The sequence below is a fragment of the Nerophis lumbriciformis genome, linkage group LG05 (genome assembly GCF_033978685.3).
Source record: "Nerophis lumbriciformis linkage group LG05, RoL_Nlum_v2.1, whole genome shotgun sequence".
Taxonomy (NCBI): Eukaryota; Metazoa; Chordata; class Actinopteri; order Syngnathiformes; family Syngnathidae; genus Nerophis; species Nerophis lumbriciformis.
The window spans coordinates 46,389,737-46,412,980 of NC_084552.2; the positions used below are offsets into that span (position 1 = coordinate 46,389,737).

The 23,244-nt window shown below is 38.5% G+C and overlaps 1 protein-coding gene across 2 annotated transcripts in view; it reads left to right on the top strand.

Annotated features, from left to right (window-relative positions):
- Positions 1-1,226: 1,226 nt before the first annotated feature.
- ache (acetylcholinesterase (Yt blood group)) overlaps positions 1,227-23,244 on the top strand; it is a 35,027-nt gene continuing 13,009 nt past the window's right edge. For both annotated transcript variants that reach the window (XM_061959385.2, XM_072913258.1), the window contains exons 1-2: positions 1,227-1,425; positions 22,746-23,224. In XM_061959385.2, coding sequence (XP_061815369.1) covers positions 22,789-23,224 — 436 coding nt within the window. In that variant the 5' untranslated portion in view covers positions 1,227-1,425; positions 22,746-22,788. The remainder of the gene's footprint in view (positions 1,426-22,745; positions 23,225-23,244) is intronic.

The window sequence follows — 23,244 nt, forward strand, 5'->3', positions numbered from 1 at the left end:
TCCTGAGCCCATGTGGTGATATCCTTTACACACTGATGTCGCTTTTTGATGCAATACCACCTGAGGGATCAAAGGTCACGGGCTTAGTTGATAAATGTTGTTCTTAAACTGTTCGACAATTTGCTCACGCATTTGTTCACAAAGTGGTGACTACCGCCCCATCCTTGTTTGTGAATGACTGAGCATTTCATGGAAGCTGCTTTTATACCCAATCATGACACCCACCTGTTCCCAATTAGCCTGTTCACCTGTGGCATGTTCCAAATAAGTGTTTGATGAGCATTCCTCAACTTTCTCAGTCTTTTTTGCCACTTGTGTCAGATTTTTTTAAACATGTTGCAGGCATCAAATTCCAAATGAGCTAATATTTGCAAAAATACAGTTTTCCAGTTCTAACGTAGAGTATCTTGTCTTTGCAGTCTATTCAATTGAATATAGATTGAAAAGGATTAGCAAATTGTTGTATTCTGTTTTTATTTGAACACAACGTGCCAACCTCACTGGTTTTGGGGTTTGTATATTGTATTTGCTAATGTAGAGCTTTTGTTGTTGTTGTTGTCTCTGTGTCTTGTACCCCTCTTGTCCCCACAATTTTTTTTCTTCTTCTTTCTATCCCGCCCTTCTGCAGTCCAGCTTGGCCAAACAGTAAATACAACCAAACATTTAATAAAGTCAAATACAAATAGGGAAACAAGAGAAATATCCAACACTTCTCTTTTGGGACAAGCGGTATAAATGGATGGATGGATGGGCATCTACTGTACATCAACAATATGATTTGCTCGAGTGTCTTGACAGGACAGTTTTTTTTGTTTTTTAAGTGGGCGTCATTTGGCATTCAAAAAAACCTACATGAGTCGGAAACTTTGCATTATTTAAGCACAAACAGTGTTGGTGTCTAACGACATCTAACATCCAGTTTTGAACGAAAGACATAACCTAGCTGCTACTCGTGCATATAACTAGCCTCAATAAAGTACTATCTATCTATTTTGTATTTTGTATTGTTGTATTGTATTGTATTTTTTTTTTTTCAAAATAAAGCTCAAACTATGGCAAATGTACGGGAAATTGTTAATTGGGAGGGCGCCGGTAAAGCAAGTCAACATAGGTTGTTTAAATAACTATGTTTAAGTGTACCTGAAGGCACCACGTAGTCTGCGTTCGCCAGACATAGACGTCTAAACTCTCGCGAGACTTTGTAGTCGTCCACTGTGTGTGTACAAGCACTATTTATTGGACCAGCCCACCACCTCTGTAGCTGTAGTGCTGCTCGGCCCGGCAGTGTGGATGTTTGCTAACCGTAGGAGGCATTACGCTCAAGGTTTTGTCCTTAACAACAGTCTGGAGACATTGACGTTGTCTCCGCCCGCTGCTGCTGTTTTAACCGCAGAGGAAGAAGACTAACAAGTGTACATTTTTAAGGTAGGACACACTAACCTATGTCGACCAGTTGTCTTCAAGATTATAGTTGTATTTGTTGATTAAATGTGCTGATAAAATGGCAGGTATTGTGCCACAACGTCATCATAATCATCTTCATCATCGTTTTAATGAGAACTCTCCGGCTCGTACGCTCGCGAGATTAGCTAACCTGTGTCCACTGTCTGTCCTGTCCTTTAACTTCATTTTTGCAGGCAAGATCATCTGTAGCCATGGTTACCAGTTTAATGTTACCTTAATGCACCACTCGGAAAGCCTTCAAATGCCATTTCCCTGTGTTCACCTCTCAAATATGTAATATATATACTGTACATTTAAAATATTACATTTGAACTTTCTTGTACATTTGACTTAAAAAAGGCAAAACAAAACAGCATTGATTATGTTGGTCAAAAAGGCATTTTCAAGTCTTTTTTTGTTTGCATCACACTATTACAGATGTTTCACCATCCTAGATCAAACATGTCCAAAGTGTAGCCAAGGAGTAATTTTTGGCCCGTTGCTTGTTTTCTTTTTTGTTTGTATTGGCTCTTATTCTAGTGATTTGTAATTAAACAGAGGCATAATGACTGAAGTATCAAATATTAAGAATTTACGGTGGAACTGCAATTTTGGGGAATTTTGCCCACTCATAGGCGCCGATCCCGTGGGTGCTTCGGGGCCCGAGCACCCACGGACAATGCAGAGCACCCTCGTGGGATTGATGGCAAATTATTTCTCACCACCAAGCAAAAACCGCGCATGCTCAGAAAAGTAGCGTCAGATTTACCGCCCGTCCGAGCACCCACTGGCAGAAATGTAGATCGGCGCCTATGCCCACAATTCACAGTCCTTATGAGAGACAGAAACACATATTTATACATTGTAACCCGTTAATAAACGTAAATCAAAGTCATGAAGGATGGAAGTCATGTCGTCATTGCGTCTTTTCTGACCATAAAACCCATTCAAAAAACAAAAAATCAAAAAAATGTCAATACTCTTTTTACATTTAGTGACCTGAATATCAACCAAGTATTAGCGGTATTGTTATTACAAGCGCTAACGTTAAAGACATATTTATTGATCAAGAGAGGTAACTAAACTCCCTTATGCTGCTGTATTGACATCGTGAGCTAGGGAGCTGCTTTTTCATCTCTGAGCTCGTGAAAGTTAATTCTAGGTTATAATTTATCATGCTTCTCAACTGTATAGTAGAAGGTTGTGGAAATAAATCGAGAATTTGGTACACTTTGACTGCTAACTTTGACCCGGAAATGGCGAAAAAGACCCGAAATGACGCTTGGTTCCACGCACCTTTTAGGATTATGAGTAATTTTTCATTTAAACGGGAATATATGAACATCCTAACAGTCTGCATCCCGGTGAGAGCAGACATTGTACAGTAAGTGATGTTTTATCATGTGTGTTGGCTCTCAAGAAGTGTGCCATGATTAGTAGTAGTTGTTACTGTTGAAGGGAAAAGCGAATATTGTGATGCTTTTGTGAAATGTATGCGCTGTTGTATGCTTAAAATGAGGAAAATACGTAAATATTACATGTTACAATGAATGTGCCTGTTAAATTACATATACACTTACTGTGTGTATATAAAATGTTGATGAAAGTGTTTGGATGTTTTTTTAAGCGCTTTATAGGCAGAATAGAGCGACTCTCTTAGGCTCCATTGTAAGCGGACTTTTTCTAACATTTATTTACTAGTTAGAGTGCATAAAAAGATAAACCTATGTGTGCTTGTCTTACATAAGGATTGTGAATGAGAGGCCAAATTCCAAAAAAGTGCAGATCCCCTTTAAGCAGGTATTATTTGACCCTTTGGTGATACTACCTCTTGGACCCATGTTTTAAACCGTATAATGTGCCTCTCACAGTTATTAAACACATTTTAAATTCAGTTTTACACATTAAGAAACTATTACAGACATACAGTTTACAATATTGTACTTAAAATTATGCAGTTACACAACATAATTTGTCAAAGCATCTTCTTGCAAGAAAATGTTATAAATTCACCAGTGAAACAGTGCCCCCGGCTTAACTCTTAGATGCAACGCTATTATTCTCGTGCACATACTGTCATCAAATCATTTTCTATTTTAGTTAACATAGAAAAACTATCCATCCATCCATGCATTTTCTACAAATTATTTTCGATTCAAATCAGACAAAAGGAATCAGCGAATATGTGGGAGAGTGAATTCTCTATTGTATTGACCTAAATTGGATTGGTACTCGCGTCTTTAATGCATAACATGTACTATAGAGCTCCACCCACCCTCCTGATTCTTTTATGTTTCTGTATGCGGTCCATATATACTAGTGATGGTCAGATGAAGCCTAATGAGGCATCAAACCACTTGAGCCAATTGGTTCGAGAATTTCCCAAAGCTTCAAGGCATGCTTTGGCACACAACACCACCTGCTGGTCAAATGTATGATTACAAACAGCTGTATCTTAACCACATAATGTATGAGGTATTGAAATGTTGCGTCTGTTATGCCTCTTGGAAATGACAATGAATCACAATACATATTCAACCGAATGGTTTTGCTAGTTAAAGGGGAACATTATCACCAGACCTATGTAAGCGTCAATATATACCTTGATGTTGCAGAAAAAAGACCATATATTTTTTTAACCGATTTCCGAACTCTAAATGGGTGAATTTTGGCGAATTAAACGCCTTTCTAATATTCGCTCTCGGAGCGATGACGTCACAACGTGGCGTCACATCGGGAAGCAATCCTCCATTTTCTCAAACACCGAGTCAAATCAGCTCTGTTATTTTTTGTTTTTTCGACTGTTTTCCGTACCTTGGAGACATCATGCCTCGTCGGTGTGTTGTCGGAGGGTGTAACAACACGAACAGGGACGGATTCAAGTTGCACCAGTGGCCCAAAGATGCGAAAGTGGCAAGAAATTGGACGTTTGTTCCGCACACTTTACCGACGAAAGCTATGCTACGACAGAGATGGCAAGAATGTGTGGATATCCTGCGACACTCAAAGCAGATGCATTTCCAACGATAAAGTCAAAGAAATCTGCCGACAGACCCCCATTGAATCTGCCGGAGTGTGTGAGCAATTCAGAGACAAAGGACCTCTGTAGCACGGCAAGCAATGGCGGCAGTTTGTTCCCGCAGACGAGCGAGCTAAACCCCCTATCGACCTTAGCTTCCCTGGCCTGCTGACATCAACTCCAAAACTGGACAGATCAGCTTTCAGGAAAAGAGCGCGGATGAGGGTATGTCTCCAGAATATATTAATTGATGAAAATTGGGCTGTCTGCACTCTCAAAGTGCATGTTGTTGCCAAATGTATTTCATATGCTGTAAACCTAGTTCATATTTGTTAGTTTCCTTTAATGCCAAACAAACACATACCAATCGTTGGTTAGAAGGCGATCGCCGAATTCGTCCTCGCTCCCTCCTGTGTCGCTGGCTGTCGTGTCGTTTTCGTCGGTTTCGCTTGCATACGGTTCAATCCGATATGGCTCAATAGCTTCAGTTTCTTCTTCAATTTCGTTTTCGCTACCTGCCTCCACACTACAACCATCCGTTTCAATACATTCGTAATCTGTTGAACTGTTGAATCGCTTAAGCCGCTGAAATCCGAGTCTGAATCCGAGTCTGAATCCGAGCTAATGTCGCTATAGCTTGCTGTTCTTTCCGCCATGTTTGTTTGTGTCGGCTTCACTATCTGACGTCACAGGAAAATGGACGAGTGGTTAAAATCAGGCACTTTGAAGCTTTTTTTAGGGATATTGCGTGATGGGTAAAATTTTGAAAAAAACTTCGAAAAATATAATAAGCCACTGGGAACTGATTTTTAATGGTTTTAACCATTCTGAAATTGTGATAATGTTCCCCTTTAAATTAACAAAGTACATTAAAATATGTTTCATGTATTATATATGTACTGTATATGTATTGTGTGTTTGTATTTTTCCAACATGGTAGAAATATGATAGGGCAGGTTGTAAATTGTTTTTATGTCACCTTGAAGAAAATGACAATATACTATAACTTTGACAATAATTTGCAGAGGAGATTTAGTTAATTGTATTTTTGGTTTTAAGCGATTCTTTTTTTCTTCTTGACCAAACCTCTTCATCATCCAGCTGTTGATTTCTGGTGGCTGGTTAAAAAAATAATAAATACAGAATGCGTTAATTCAACACAACTCAATCGAGGATTGACGTTGCCAACAATCAAACTCCTGTCATGTAGCAACAGTCGCATCAAAGGCAGCTGCTCGAACTGTTACGCTACCAAAGTTGTGCACACAGATCCGACACAAGTTAGTTATTCAATATACAGTACATGACAACGTGGTAACCACTTTGGATTAATTTTGTCGTCATTATTTGATTCTAGTGGCATTTAAAAACATTGTTTTTAATCTCTATCCAGATTCTGAACTGACCACAACAATAAAAGCCCACATTTTCAATAGAACTTGGACGGTTTATGAGTTGTCGAATCTCCTGGCAAAACCTGAGCCGCGTCCCGAAACTCTCACGTGGTACATCCTGGCAGCGAGGCTACACATGTCATCATTTCTGGCTCCTCCCCTTAATAAAGCAAACTTCAATACGTGCCTCGTGGAAACACCCCCTCCATTACTCAACACATGCCTCGAAGCCTCTGCACATTTCCTCCCATCGCTAATATACATACCAAGTTTGGACACCCCTGATAGTGACTGTGTGTGGCATCTTAAGTCCTCCTGCGTTGTATTTTGTGTAACACTGAAGATGGATTAGACATGTGATTGTGCTAAGACTCTACATAGCATTGATGTTGAGGGCAGATCTTTTGCCACCAATAGTTTAATACATTTGAATGCAAAAACGGCTATAATTACTATCCCCGTTAATCAATAATGATGATAAAGGTATGGCACGTATCTCATTCCACCTTTGGGATGAATGAGAAGGACAGTGCAATCAGTTTAATACTGTAGTATTGATATTTTTTGGGGATTTGCCACAATCGGTTTAGCCAGAGTTGGACCCCAACACAGAGCACAGAAATAAAGAGGAATAATAACAAATAAAACACTCAAAAAGGGGTGAAGAAAATAAACTAAGAATGCACACTTAAGGTGAGAGAAACAGAAATCGCACACAAAAGGTGTGGAGATTAACAATTACCACTACAACCGCAACGTCTAAACCACAGAGAACGAGTAGCGTGATTGGACCAAAAGCAGAGGAGATGTACACAACTGGAAGGGTGAAACATACCGTATTTTTCGGACTATAAGTTGCATTTTTTTTAATAGTTTGCTTATGTGTGAAATTATTAACACATAACACTCAAATAATATTATTTAGCTCATTCACGTAAGAGACTAGACGTATAAGATTTCATTGGATTTAGTGATTAGGAGTGACAGATTGTTTGGCATGTTCTATCTTTCTTTAATCCTCTTGGCCCCCTTGGGAGCATAGGGCGTCTACCATGAAACTCCACCTCACTCTCTTCTGTGCAATGGTCTTCGCTTCTTGCCAGGAGATCCCCATCTTGGTCAGTTCAAGTGTGGACCGCCTCCAGTTGAGTTTTGGTCTCCCTGGCTTCCTCTTGCCTTGAGGGTTATAGTCCAGGGCTTGTCTTGCTATGTTTCTCGGATCCTTCCTAAGTGTATGGCCAATCCATCCCCACTTTCTGCTTTTGATTTCATTTTGAATTTGCTCTTTGTTCATGCGTCTCCACAGGTCTACATTTGATATCTTGTTGGGCCACCAAATCCTCAGTATGTACCTGAGACAGTTGTTAATAAACACTGGTAGTTTATGGACAATTGATTTGGTGGTTTTCCAGGTTTCACAGCCATAAAGAAGGACAGATTTTACATTTGTATTGAAGATTCTGATTTTGGTGTTTCTGGAGAGCTGGGAAGAGAGCCATACAGGTCGGAGAGTTCCAAAGGCATGTCTTGCTTTGCTGATGCGCAGCCCGACATCTTTATCAGCTCCTCCATCTGTGCTGATGTTGCTTCCCAGGTAGACAAACTTGACCACATCTTCCAGGGGGTGCTCCTCGATTGTGATAGGTTGATAGGATATAGTGCTATAGTTATTTGAATGACTTCTACCATAATATGTTACGTTAACATACCAGGCACGTTCTCAGTTGGTTATTTATTCGTCACATAACGTACACTTATTCAGCCTGTTGGTCACTATTCTTTATTTATTTTGAATTGCCTTTCAAATGTCTATTCTTGGTGTTGGGTTTTATCAAATAAATTTCCCCCAAAAATGCGACTTATACTCCAGTGCGACTTATATATGGGTTTTTTCTTCTTTATTATGCATTTTCGGCCAGTGCGACTTATACTCCGAAAAATACGGTAATCAGTAAAGAGACTGGAGAGCTTAAGTAGTCAGGAGGAAATGAGTATCAGGTGTGCACGAATGTACGCCCCGTGACTCAGAAACCAGGGACTGCAACAAAAAGAAGATAGGTGGCAGCAGAGTGGCCAGATCAGGACAGTATTAGCCTTTTTTTTTTTGCTTGAAAATGCTTAATTAAGGACCAAAAAAATGTAGAATATGCTTTGAAAAATGAAAAATGTTCCCAAAAACATCTTCAATGTGGTGAAGCCGCAATATTTGAAGCGCTATGGGAATATTTGTTGCATGATCAGATAATGTAAAAGTTTAGAATATACGCATTTGCATGCAGTGTGCATTTAGCTAGAAAGTGTTTTTTGGTGCTCAATTAATGTGGTAGATTTCAAACTAAACGTATGTTTAAATCCAGAAAACTACGTACGCAAGTAATAATTTAGTTGTATTAAATTGTGCGAACGCACAAATCCAAGCACATTTCGTTGTTACATGTAGTCAACGTGTAATTGATCTCACGAGTTGGCTTGACATGGCACGCCAAGGTTACGCCCCCTTTTAAATACTCACATCATGTTGAAGATAGCCATGTGCTTAAGCGCTGCATCTGTGTTAAATCCCAAGTCAGTAGGAGGTGGTTCTTTCTGGTGTTTGGAACGATCACCAGCGGGTTGAAATAACAAAGAAATAGTCGGGTATCAGGAAGAAGGTGAGGAAGAAGTAGGGATGGGCCGATAAAACGATATAAATATATATCGCGACATACACATAATCGATATCAATATAAAATGTGTTCGATAAAATATACGATTATATATTTATATTTTTTGGTCGGAAGGAACCAGAAATTATGAAGCAAGATTTGTTTAATGAAGTCGCTTGCGGTCTGGGAACCCAGCAAACAGGAAGTGTCACTGAGCAATAGGAGGGACATGCTAACAACCAGTCAGTTAACAGTATTCACTGAGCAATGGGAGGGAAACGCCAACAGCCAATCACGTAACAGTATCGACTACCAAATTTGGTTGCGCCGTCTTTCTGTCTCGCTGTGGATTCACTGCATGAACTGAGAAGAGAGAGTGATATCTTGATATATCAACTCAATAACAGAAACTTGTCTTTATTTTGTTGGTTTTAATGCAGCAACATCCTGACACATCCAATGTGTCGTTTTAAAGGGGAACTGCACTTTTTTTGGAATTTTACCTGTTGTTCATTATCATTATGAGCGACAAGAACACAAATGTTTTGGTTTTTTTTTTTGCTTTCTAACATATACAAATCTGCTCGTTTTAGGTGGCTTGCAATGCAGCTAATGGGAGCAATCAATTCTACCTCCAAATCACTTTAAAAATGCATTCTAAAACCGTCAACAATACTTCATTTACGTCCCGTAACCTGTATAATAACCAATCTGTAGAGACATTGTTATTGTAAGAGCGAACACTTAGGAACTCTTTTTCTAGCGTAGTAACACATAGCCATGCTACTGTATTATCCGTAAAAGCCAACTACGGCAAGAAATAAGCGGGCTTCTACGTCAACACAAAGTGTTTTGAGTTTGTGACGCACAACACTGCGATACGACACCAGTTTGTACTGACTGAAAATCATGAACAATCATATTGCAGTATCTGTAAAGTATTAGCCCACATTTCATGTTTTGTTTGTACACAGCTGAGCTAGCCAGACAGCGTATGTACTGTAGTTGTACTAACATGTGTTGCGTGTATCATGGTCGATATTATAATGACTCACTCGATGGACAGTTGTTCATGTGGTCCAGTTGGCCAGGGACGTTTGCTGTTGATTTTGGGCAAGCAATCCATTTATGTCAAAATAGCTTGGCTCCAAATCCCATATTTATAGCGTCAAAATCACTTTCATCCCCCTCTCCTGTCTTCCATCTTCTCCGTCTCATTCTTCCTTCGTGCTGGCTTCTATAAGCAGCAGTATATTTAGCTTCAAAAGTGTAAGGATTGTAAATTCTCATTTGTCCAAAAATAGTCGTCTTTGTTTTCTGTTACCAAGTCTGCCATGATTAGAAATAGGGATGTAACGGTAAAAATGGTATAATGATAAACCGCGATAAAATTCCATACCGCTTAAATTTTTAATTACAGAAAAAACTTAATTTATTAATGTATTTTAGGCAACACCGCTTACTTCTTGAAAACTGAAGCGGCGCAGCGCCTGCGCACTAGAGCCGTTTGGCTCGAGCAAACATGGCGGCGACAACACAGACTTTGCTTTGAAAATGTTCCCTCCAAGTAAACGGAGCCGATTGCTTCGTTTCACTTAATTTCATTCGCTTCTACTTCCGTGGAGCCTCGGTGTGCGTTTAAGAGTGCAATGCTGTTGGAAGAGAAAAATAATTGATGTTGCGGTTTCATTTTGAACGTTCAACTAGCGTCCTCCCGTCAGCTGCTAGGACTGAGAGTTGCCATGCAGCAGGCGCATTTAAAATTACCGTGATAACAATAATACCCATGATCATTTTGGTCACAATAACCATGATAAGAAATTTTCATACCGTGACATAATTAGAAAACACACTCATGTTTGATTCCGGAAGTAGGAACACACATGTTGCCAGAAGTCAGACGTGCGCTGCTATGGAAACAGAAATAAATGCACGGAATAAATCGGTCCCGGAAATGATTAAAATGATCAAAAATACAGTAAATATTGAACATATCATGTATTGTTATGAACGTGTCTGTTACTACATTATACATAGACTTGGGCTGTGTATATAAAACGTTTATGGAGGGTTTTAAAGTTGTTTTAGAGGGCTTTGAAGGCTACAACAATGACTCTCATTAGCCGCATCCTGAAAGGTTTTTTTTTTTTACAATCTTTAAAATCGTAAAAAAAAAAAAAAGTGTGTTCTTGTCTGTCATAATGATTGTAAACAATAGGCAAAATTCTAAAAAAAGTGCAGTTCCCTTTTGATGAGTATAGTTTCCCAAACTACTGTGTAGTGTTCAATAGCTTATACATTACTGCCATCTAGTGTCTCAAATCTGCAATTACCTTCAAATCTACTTTAATTATTTTATTACCATAACCGCGCTCATCCTACCTGGCTACCGGACACCCTGTCCACTGATAAATAGCACTGTTGGTAAGTTGGATTTTTATTTTTACAGTATTTATTGGCAGGCTTAAATAAATCATTATAAATATGAATAATTATCACTATCAATCAATATAAAGTTTGTATATAGTGATATAGTTTTCAGCCATATCGCCCAGCCTTAAGAAAAAGATGGATGTACATTGCCAAAACGGACGAGCGTTTGTCCCTTCCGCCTCAATGCTTTACAGCGCTTGGTGCCAGTGGACGAAAATGTGTAATTTTGCAATCTTTTAAATGTAAACATGCCAGCATATCACAAAGGATACAAATACTTTGAGTCTTGTTTGATTACTCAATTTATTACAACACAGGAGAGCTTCTTGCGGTAGCAGCAGTATATGTATCCTCATTGGTCTCCGATGCCAGTGTGCGGTGACCACCCGCTGCTGTTGTCTGCCTGACATGGCCAAGGAATTGCAGAAACACGTTTTGACAGCAATAGATGGAAAAAAAATGATATACAGTATGTCCTTAAAACTATTAATATGAATATAAAGCTGGCTAAGGCCGAACGACCACCTCTGTATGTCACCAAAGTATCCAGAGCCTGTAGAAATGTACGTACGTCAGCCATGGAGTTGGCGTGAAGCAGCGCACATTTAACATTGTCAGTCTTGATACAGCCCATGGCGTGGAAAAATGGCGTACACCAGGTTTTTGTGCGTAAGCATGCTTGTTACATGTGGGCCCTGGTCTCTGGGTCTTGAGTTTGACACCTGTGCTTTAAGGCAACAATTCAACTTAATATTTCATTATCTTGCTTTTTTAGTAACAAAAATAATTATGTTCACCTTTTTGTTTCTGCTTAATGGGCTAAATTTTGTGTGTGTGATGGGTTAAATGTTGTGTGTTTGTGTGTTAGTGCATGCGTGCGTGCTGTTGCAAGATGGAAAATTCCAGCGATTCCCCTCGCTGCCAGTCAAAGCGTCACGCAGCTGCGGCTCTTCATGGCAGCTTCTTGTCTTGAATGCTTACTCTAAGTCAAGTCCAAGCATTTTGTGGAAGCGTGTGAAAGGACAGCAGGACTTTGGAGTGACACATTGAAATCACGCAGAACCACAGTTCTCTGTTGCTTATACAAATAATAACAATTATCCATGTGTTATGTATGCATGAAGTACAAATGGGGACTTCAATGTTGTCATGGAAAAAGCATTATTCTAGGCAGTCAATGGGTGTTTTCCACGCACTGCTTTGGATTTGAGTTTTTTTTGTCCGTGGAAACATACGACATACCCTAAGCCACCCCCACCCCCACATCATCCTTCCCGCCATCTCCGTCCATGCAATCAATCCTCCTGTGAACTTCATACACAAATTCCTGGGTCTAATTTGAGAAGTGACACACTTTCTTTCCACTCGGTGTCTCCCTGTGCCACCCACAATGTCCCTCGTCTCTCCTCATTATCTCCAACTGCGATTCTCAAGCAGGCTTGTGTGTGTTGTAAAGGTGGTCGCATGCCCAGCATCCAAATATAAAACGGCCATCACTTGGCAGTTGGCGCCTACTATTACTACCCACCATTCTCCATCCTTTTATTAACGTATCATCCATCCCTTTCTTCTTTTATTGACCCTCATATTCCTGGTTGCATCGATATTGTTTTTAATGGTAGCTCGGTAATCTTCACATTAATGTTAATGAAGTGTTCTTATGATAAATGCAATACAATGCTTAATCGCTAAAAGGGGTCCTATTATGCAAAAACAACTTTTCTTATAGGCCTGGGTGATATATCGATTTTATCGATAAATTTGAGTTTTTTGTTGCAGACGATTTAAAAAATCAAAAATCTAGGTTTTTCTCCTCTTGCTCCGGCATACTTTTCGCCCGCATGAGCTGCCGTAGCCCTAGCTGGCTCCCTTACTTCCTGAACGGAGATCCACAAGCTAATTCTAATGCTAATGAGAGCGAAACGTTTGTTCGAAAGAAACGAAAAGTGTCGTCTGTGCTTTAGAATTGCAGCAACAGGCATGGAATAAATGACAAACTTATTCCAGCATCTGAAACATCATCGAGCCGAGTAGGGGAAATGCAACTCTTTAGGAGGCAAACAAGACCGCAACAACAACAAAAAACTACAAATAAGAAGCAGCTTTCTCTGGTGAAATCATTTACACAAAGTTCCATGTATGATCAAAAAGGAGTACACTGCACAGAGTAATCACTATAGCAGTCGCTCTGCACATGCAAAACCAGACAGCTCTTACGCCATACTTGCCAACCTTGAAACCTCCGATTTCGGGAGGTGGGGGGCGGGGGGCGTGGTCAGTGGTGGGGCGGGGCGTGGTTGGGGGCGTGGTTAGGAGGGGAGGAGTATATTGACTTCTAGAATTCACCAAGTCAAGTATTTCATACATATATATATATATATATATATATATATATATATATATATATATATATATATATATATATATATATATATATATCCTGAAAATATGCAAACAAAACTGTGTTTAGATAATTGATACTTCAAACTTGCATAAATAAATCTTAAGGAATATAACATAACTTGGCTTCTGAGAGTTTCAAAATGTAATGAATAAAATGCTAAAGTTGTTAAAAAACAAGCAATTATTTTAATAATTAAACATGGTCATTTTAAGTGAATTGTGATCATTTAAAATTAATTATTTCAAATATGTTTATTTTAATGTATAATTCTATGGCTGGATGTAATAAGGAGTCAGAAAAAATACAAATAAAAATACAATTAATTTTGGTGTTTTTAGCAAAATATAGTAAAAATGTATTTTGTTTTTGTTTTTTTTAATTAGAAAATATATTTATTTTTAGGTAAGATAAACATAATAATACAATTTATCTCTAGTATGGATGATTTATTTCTTGTCACCCTGTTGTCCTGTCGTGAAAAAAGGCTGTCCTCACTCAGGGCCGCATGGAGCTGGAGGGGGCGTGGCCTCCAGCTCCGGCTGAAAATCGGGAGATTCTCGGGAGAATATTTGTCCCGGGAGGTTTTCGGGAGAGGCGCTGAATTTCGGGAGTCTCCCGGAAAATTCGGGAGGGTTGGCAAGTATGTCTTACGCGCGTCTGCTGCTGCAAAACTGTTGAGTTATAAGTAATTTAATCAATCAATAAATCAAAGTTTACTTATGTAGCCCTTAATCACAAATGTCTCAAAGGGCTGCAATCATCAATATAGTGATATATTCCATGAGCGATGAAGTGTACATTGTCTTTAACATCAGTACACACTAACAAGGAGCCCAGGATACTTCAGGGAAAAGCCTGCGTTTATCCACTTACTAAAACTATATTGTCATCTCAATGTTGCACTTGATTATTTATTTGCATACAATGTACAATACTACATTTTCATTTACAGTAGTATTTTATTTAAAGCTGAGGTTTTAAGTTTGCACTTTATTGATCTGATTGAGTTGTATTACTATTTAATAATTATTGGTATAGTTATTGTTTATTGGAGTTTATCTATTTGCATGCAATGTGCAATGCTAAATTTTCATTGAAAAAAGTTATTTTTTTCAAAACAGAAGTTTTAAGTTTGCACTTTATCTCAATATTGCAGATGATTTATTTGCATGCAATGTACAATGCTACATTTTTTATTTACAAAAGTATTTTTTCAAAACAAAAGTTTTAAGTTCGCACTTTATTATTCGCAATGTTGCAGATTATGTTTTTGCATGCAATGTACGATGCTACATTTTTGTTGACAGAATTATTTTATTCAAGACAGAAGTAATGCCTTCTAGAGGAAGCTCTTCATTTGGTTCTGTGAAAATTATTGCATTAAAGTACAATTTAAATCTGGTCTAAAAACAACAACAAATTTAAATTTTGCTAAGAGTAAGATGCAGTGTGTGCAGTCATTTTAAACAAGTTTTTGATCAAATAAAAGCAAAACTTGTTTTGGAATTAATATTTGTTTCTTTAAAAAAAAATAGGGGAAAAAAATCTGAATTTAATTTTTTATTTTATTTTAGCCCATATCGCCCAGGTCTATCTGATGGTACCCGTTTTTGTTTATTTACGATCCCCATAAGTCCGAAAATGTTAAATGCCTTCTTCCAGATTTTCTCCAAACGAGCTGTATGGAATTTGAGACTTTCGTGACTTATTTTGCCTGACTTACGTCAGCGGATATCTCCATATATGGTAGAGGTGTAACCGAAGTCTGCTATTTTTATTCAGTTGTAGTCCAAAGTTGTTGTCAATAAATTTGTTATTTTTCTGTACCCTCTTTTTGTGGAGCAGATTGGCTCGTACATGCATGTGAAAATCCTCTGCTGTTGCCATTTCTTATAAAAAGTAGATAACATTACATGTTATGTAGAACCCAAGGAAGTGTTTAAATTTAGGGGGAACAAAGTCATAACATGACCCCTTTAAGCAGAAGCTGCTGTTCTCTTACCTTTTGGTTGTGAATATAGGAATAACAAAATAATACTATTCCCTTCCATGTCTGAACATCTCCTCGTTGGCTTTAGGAGCCACACAGCAAAAGGTCAGTCTTCCCGTAGTGGAACATTGATTTGTAGAACATTCAGTCATTTTCTCTTTGTCTGTGCTTTTACTGTGTGTACTTTAAGCATGTCATTAAAGAGTATAATTATTTTGTGGATCGCTCTGCTGTTGTCCTGTCATGCTGCCAGTACTAAATGTCTTAAAGCAATTCTAACAACATTGAAACATGCGTTCCACTGTATGGCAGAATTAGTGGCAGAGAAGCTGAAGGGGTCCGGTGGTGTGTCTTGGAGATGGCCTGGGGTGACACGTGCCAACCCATGTGCCACCCCACTCAAAGGTGGAACAATTTTAAGCAGTATTTTTTTTTAAACCGTGGTATGCATAGCACTCAGGCTCAATCTCGTGGTACGCCAAACAATTGCTTAATTCAGGAGTCCCCAAACAATAGTTTATTTTTAAAACATGAATTGAGTGATATTGAAATCTGGTAATCTGCCCTTGTGTGTGTGGGACACAGCGTTTATTCTTGACCACGTACAATACAGGAATGGTCCATGCACAGATTTATTCTAAAGGTACTTATTTGGACAACCTTTCCAGTTCATGGTCTAATTATTCAAAAAACAACAAAGAATGTTAAAATATGTGATACAAAAACACACAACTTGCCCACTGAACTATGAGTACATTATAAAAATTGTCGAATAGTACCATACACAATTAAAAAAAAAAAACATTTAGCCCATTTACTATAGGCCTGTTGGGTAATACGCAAAACACTCACCACACTTGCATTTTAGTTGCTTGAGGTACTTTGATAGAAAACTGGATGGATGTCTAGATATTTCTGATGGATTAGTAAACTTTAAGGAGGTTGTCGGGGAAAGAAACAAGGAAGGAATGGTTCACACACTCCTAATATTCAATGTTTGATCATTTATACTTCATATTGTAGTGACGGGCAATCTTATCCAGCGCGCACATATTGGCCATCTTAATCGGCGGATTTGGCGTGCACATATTAGGGTAGCACACAATCTTATTCGGCGCACACATATTAGCGAGCAATTTTAATCGGCGCGCATATGATTGATGATGACCAATGATGTGCAGACAGGTTCTAGACATCCGTGATCCTTTTAGTTACAATATTTGTTTTTACACAAGCGTATTTAAAGTGTTTGCCTGCAGACACAAGAACAAGGGCATTCATCTGTTTTGAACGTTATTTCAGTCCCACCATCTTTTATTATTCCACCGTGATTCTAGTTCTACTGCATCCAGGTAATTTACTTGTTGTGCAAATACTCTTAAAGGCACACTGTGTAATATTTTTAATTATTCTGTTGCCAGCAATGTAAATAGTAGATTTGAATAACGACCTAATCGGTTTAAATTAAAAAAAAAAAGGTTTATGAATGTTACAAATTTACTTTATTAAAGAGGAAATTTGACATACTGTGATTGTATTTTGTGGCAACTGTTGTTTGACATACTGTACTAGCTCAATGCTTTGCAATATTGTTTAATGTCAACAATTGTTTTACAAGACGGTTCACTCCATACTTGGTAGTGGTAACATAGTAGCTACAGCTGCTCCTGTGGTAGACTGATTGTTATTTGGGTGCCACCCTTGCAGAACTAGGTGCCACCCCTGAAAAAATTGTCTGGACACGCCACTGAAAGGGTCAGACATCTGATACATTTTCGAGTATCTTTACAAAATTAAACAAGCAACTTAAAAAAGCAGTATTAAGTTAATGGTTAATCTATATACTGCATTGATTTATGCATTGTTCAATGTTTGTCTGTTTTTACTTCTACGTTTATTGTTTATTCATTTATCTGTAGGATATACATTATAATTAAATTAGTTATTTCCAAAAAATTAGTAAATTAATTTGTATGCATTTTATTTTCATTTACTATCAATCTATTCCTATTTTTAACACCTATTTTTCCCCTTTCTATTCCTTTATCATTTTTATTCTCCCTCTTAGATGACACTTAAACACAGGAATTGAAGAAACTTTATCAAAAAATAAACACATAAGTTATTCCAAGTGTGACAATGTGGATTCATTATCAGTAAATGCTGGGACACAAAGAAATGGTAACATTACATAAGATATGCTTCCTCCTACTCCTTTGCAGACAAATGTGTGCTGGTGTTATTGTGATGTTTGTTAAATAGGTTCAAATAACTAGACGCAAACTTCTGCCAAACTTCTTAAGAGTAAATGCAACCCTTTATTGAAGATTCAATGGCAATAAAGTCAGTATATGTCTCATCATATATTAGCCTATGATACACAGATGACAGTTGTCTCCCACCTGTCTGCTTTGAGGTGGCTATTTATATCATGCAATGTATGGTTGTCATAGTTACAAAATTAGCATCATGGCCAACTGTGTGTGTGTCTGCGCGCGTGCATGCATGTGTGTAGGGTATTGACACTATTTTGGAACATTCCCGTACTGTTGTATAGAGGATCTATTTTGGCCATGTCAACTTTACGCACCCCCACACACACATACACACTTCATAATAACATTGGATGTATTGAATAATAGAGCAAAGTGAAACTATCATGTTGTCTTTCCTGAACAACTGTCTTACTTATAGACCGGGAAAGATTATCTATCCGGCAACCAACGATTTTCATGCCAATGTTGTATATTTTTGTGTGTGGCTTACACAGAGCGCAAATTGTACTTTTCATGGCTGTAGGTTCACGCGAGTTCAGGGTTGTCCAGGGTGCGCCCCAGGGGCCGTTTTCAGCCTGCAGCTAATTTTTCATTGGCCCAGGGCAAATTGTGAAAACAAAATTATTTAATTAATAAAGAGATATATCATTAGATGATGTGTCCTGCGATTGGCTAGCGACCAATTCAGGGTGTACTCCACCTTTTGCCCAAAGTCATCTGGAAGAAGCTCCATCTTCCCTGTGAACCTACTGAGGCTAAGCGGTGTTGAAAATGGATGAATGCATTATTAAATGTTACACTAATTTGTAGGGGTGTAAAAAATAATCGGTACAAACCAATAACCGATTTTAACTTTAGAGTAGTGGTTCTTAACCTTGTTAGAGGTACCGAACCCCACCAGTTTCATATGCGCCTAGTGCCTAGACCGGGAAGTAAGGAAGTCCCTTCGTTCTTTTGGTTCTGGTGCTGGGAATTGTTTTCATGCTGTTTTGGACCGAAGCTTGTTCTGATTTTGATGTATTTTTCTGCTGTGCTGCTTTGACGATCTTCAATTTAGTTCCTGTTTACGTGTGAGGTCATTGTCTACTTCCATATTACGGTAACTATAGACTTGGATATTCCTGTTCTTTGCTGCATGTGAATCCACATGTTTTCTCCCACAACTTGTTCACTCTTTTTGGCTTTGCTCCACCCGCTGTGGAGCCTTGGAGACACTAATGAGCATCACAATCTTTTAGTCCTTCAAAAAGGCACAAAACTGTGAACATGGTTCTTGCAGATACTGTCCTAACTGGATTTGACTAACTAAATAACTGATTTTATCTTATTTTACTTATCTTTTTAGTCCTCTATGGTTGGTTGTTATCTTTCTGTTTTCATCCAGCAAGTAGACATTGGGTTAGGCATATTCAATCAGCACCTTCATTAATGCTGGTGAAAAAGAAATGTTTTGTTGTTCTTTTGCTACTGTTGTCAGGTAATGTTCAATCTAACCCTGGTCCAGATCTTAAGTGCTTAAGTACCCCTTGTGATTTAAATCCAGATATGGGCTTGGCATTATTCATCTAAATGTTAGAAGTCTATTTCCTAAACTGGATCTAGTTAGGATATGAGCTAAATTTACTGATACTGACATACTTGTCTTGTCTGAAACCTGGCTTAAGAAATCCATCACAGAAAAGGGTATTGCAATTAAGGGCTTTAATGATTTTCGTTGTGACCATCCTAGAAAAGGTGGTGGAATTGCAATATATATAACAAATATTTAATGCTGCTCCTTTGTCTGTATCCTGCAATAAACAATTTGTATTCCTTGCACTTAAAGTAGAACTCCTTAAGGACCGTTTTATCACTATTGTTGGTCGTTACAGACCCCCTCAGCAAGCAGTGAGGCCCTACTGTCACTGAACTATCAGCTATCAACCCTGAATTTTAATGAGATCCTTTTTATTGGGGATCTGAATTGGGACTGGTTGTCGTCTGTCTCGGGTGGTTTTAAATCAATCTGTGACTCTTAATCTTACACAGCTCATTAGCGGCCCAACCTGTCCAAATCTTAAATGCCCAGAGAACTCTTCCCTTCTTGATCTTTTTTTAACAAATGCTTCTCATAAATACTCTGATATTGGTATTTTTGCAAATTATTTTAGTGACCTAAGCTACCAAAAGTGAGGCCACAAATTATTCTTAAACGGGATTTTAAGCATTTTTGTGTTCAAGCCTTTCATCATAATTTATGGCTCTTTGATTGGTCCAAGGTCACTCGTTTCAGTGATGTTGAGTTTGCTTGGAAATGTTTTCATGATGCATGTATCAATATTATAAACAAGTATGCTCTTCTATGTAAATTCAGACTAAAAGTAATAATCCTTGGTTCTCTCCTGTACTGTCCAGTCTATGAAAAGAAAGGGATTCTACCTGGGCCAAGGCTAGAAATACAAAATTCCAAACTGACTGGATGTTTTTTAGGCATCTGAGAAATTGCTTGACCTCTTTTGTCAAGAAGTCAAAGTCTTAAGTTTTATCTGCTGCGAACCACCAGTAGCTTAAATGATCCCAAGAATTTCTGGAAAGTCATAAAATGTCTTATGGAAGTGAAACCACAAATAGTCTGCCAAACTGTATCGTGAAAGATTCAAGTAGTCTGATAAATCAGCCATACTTGTTTTTAATGAACATTTTATTTCTTCTGTTTTTTTAGTTTACTCTTTATCCCCACATCCAAATCAGCCAAATGATCAGAAGGATTGCATGTCACCATCCCTTCACATTTTCATAGCTAATACATTTAGTTTTACTCCTCTTGATGTGTTTGAGGTCCAGAGAGCCTTACAACAACTGGATACTGGTAAAACTGCAGGTCCTAACAAACTTGAGCCCTTCTTTTTAAAGATAGCCGTTGATTTTATAGCAGAATCTCTTGCACATATTTTTAATCGTTCCTTGTCCAGTAATGAGATTCCTAACATATGGAAATCAGTTTACATGTTTTACCTTCGTTAGAGGAGGGGATCCCACAGCTGTTAATAACTAAAGACCCTTCTCCAAGTTATGCGTCCTAGCTAAAGTTCTTAAAAAGTTTGTTACTGAACAATTGAAAGAATTCTTACACACCTACAGTCTGCTTTCTCAAAATCAATCAGGTTTTAGATAAAAACATAGCACCATAACCGCTGCTATCAACGTTGTGGATTACATCACTGAGCTATTGCAATGTAAAATATATTGTGGAGCTCTATTTATTGACCTTTGAAAAGCATTTGATACAATCGACCATATCATTTTGGCAGACAGACTGCACAGAATTATATCTCAGCATGTTGTAAGTGGTTTTCTAATTACTTGTCCAATAAAACCCAATGCGTCCAGTTTGCTGGGTCCTCCTCATCTTTCCTCCCTGTATTAAAGGGTGTACCTCAGGGTTCCATATTAGGTCTGTTGTTGTTTCTCATCTATGTAAATGATGTCCGTGATAATGTGTCAGATGCTGCGTTCTATTTTTATACAAATGACACGGCCACACGGTTCATCCCCTGCTGTACTGCAAAACTTTGAGCTCCTGCATTCTGCTTTTGATGTTGTTCAGTCTTGGCTGACTAAGCCAAGACTAGTGCTAAATTCAAAGAAATCTAAGATTATGTTATTTTCAAATGGTAAACAACTGCCATTGAACATTCCAAAAGTATCAACTGCTCATTAGGTTAAATTTGAAATGGTCATGAGTCATATAAGTACTTGGGGATTGTTATTGGTGAGAACTTGTCTTTTAAATCACACATAGAAAATCTTGTAGAAACAAGTCCTATTTTTCCCTTCGAGTTAAGAAACGCTTGATTCTGACCACTTTTATGCCTTTGCTAGATTATGGAGTTTTTATGAATGCACCCGACACTTATTTGAAAACAAATAGATACTGTATATCACTATGCTTTACGCTTTGTTACTGGTTATGGCAACCTTTTCCACCATTGCACTTTGTATGCAAAAGCAAAATGTTAATCTTTGTCAGTCTGCAGATTTTCTCTATGGATGTTTTTTTATTTATATATATAAATCACTTCTTGGTCTAGTTCCCTGTTATTTATGTTCTTTTATGTGTAGAGAATCCAATCGCTATAGTTTAAGGTCACAGGACATCCTTGGCGTGTTGGTCCCTAGAGCCAGCACAAAAAAAGCCTTTAGATTTGCTGCTCCATGGTCATGGAATTGATTACAAAAGAATCTGATGACTTTGGGGGAATTTCAGATCATTTTAAAGGATCAAGTAGCTGTTTCTATTGGACACTGTGTTTTTTTTAACTTGTTTTTACACATTGCATTTTTTATGTTTACGTTGTAACTTAAGTAATTTGTACTTTTAACTATAGTGTGTCACTGCTCCTGTTTTTGTTTTTCTTTTTGTTTATGCAGCCTCTTTTTGCTGCCCTCTTGGCCACAGGTAACTCCCGCAAAAGAGATTTTAATCTCAATGAGTTTTTTATCTTGTTAAAAAATGAAAGTGAAACAAACAAGCCATTAAAATAAAGACATGTAAAGTATGGACACTAAGGATGAATTATTGAATATTGGAGGAAAAGTTTTGACAAAGACGTCCAAGTCATAAGTAATAGCTGGATACAGATGAAGCAATAATTTATTTGTAATGATCAATGAAATATACAGGGTGTCCCTAAATGGGAGATGCAAAGGAAATGTTATTTTATCAAGTGAATCTTGCTAAGCATATCAAATTTTGCATGTTATTTGTTTAAATTCCAAATGTTGAAAATGTCAATTCTTGTAAATATGCGATGTTTGAACGCTTTAGTGTAATAAGGCCAATGTTTCATGATAAAACTGTAGCGTGCAGACGGCAAGCAGAAGCTGGGAAAATAATGATACCGACTCATCTGTGCCTGTGTTGAATATTTTATAAAGCTTGCTGGGAAGCCCATCTACACACCTCTCCTACCTCTCCTCCATGTGTTCATGTTGCGTGTATGACATCTTCTCTTCCGTGAAATTGTCACCTTTCAGATGTGTCCTTGTGTCATTGGTTTTGTGTCCTTGTCTTATTTGTTTGTCTACCTTTCTCTCTGTTCTTCATCCCTCTCCTTTAGCAGTAATCACATTACTCTGTCTCCTCCTCTGTCCGTCTGCAGGTCTGAGGGGAAGCAGAAGAGAGCCTCCATCTTTGCGTTCATCATGCAGAGTGCCGTCCTCTTCCTCTTTTCCCAGGTTCTCCTCTTCATCTCTCTCCTCGTCCCTGCAGTCTCTCCTCAGAGCGAGGCAGACCTAACAGTTCTGACCCAAGGGGGCCTAGTGCGGGGCATTCACATGCCTGTGCTGGAGCGGGGCCACGTCACCGCCTTTCTTGGCATCCCCTTTGCGGAGCCGCCCATGGGGAAGCGACGTTTCCGGCCGGCCGAGCCCAAGCAGCCGTGGTCGACCGTGTACGATGCCAACTACTACCCCAATGCCTGCTACCAGTTTGTAGACACTACCTTCCCCGGCTTCATGGGCAGCGAGATGTGGAACCCCAACAGGGAGATGAGTGAGGACTGCCTGTACCTCAACGTGTGGGTGCCCCCCTCACCCAGACCTCACAACCTTACCGTCATGGTGTGGATCTACGGCGGAGGTACACTTATATTGAACCTT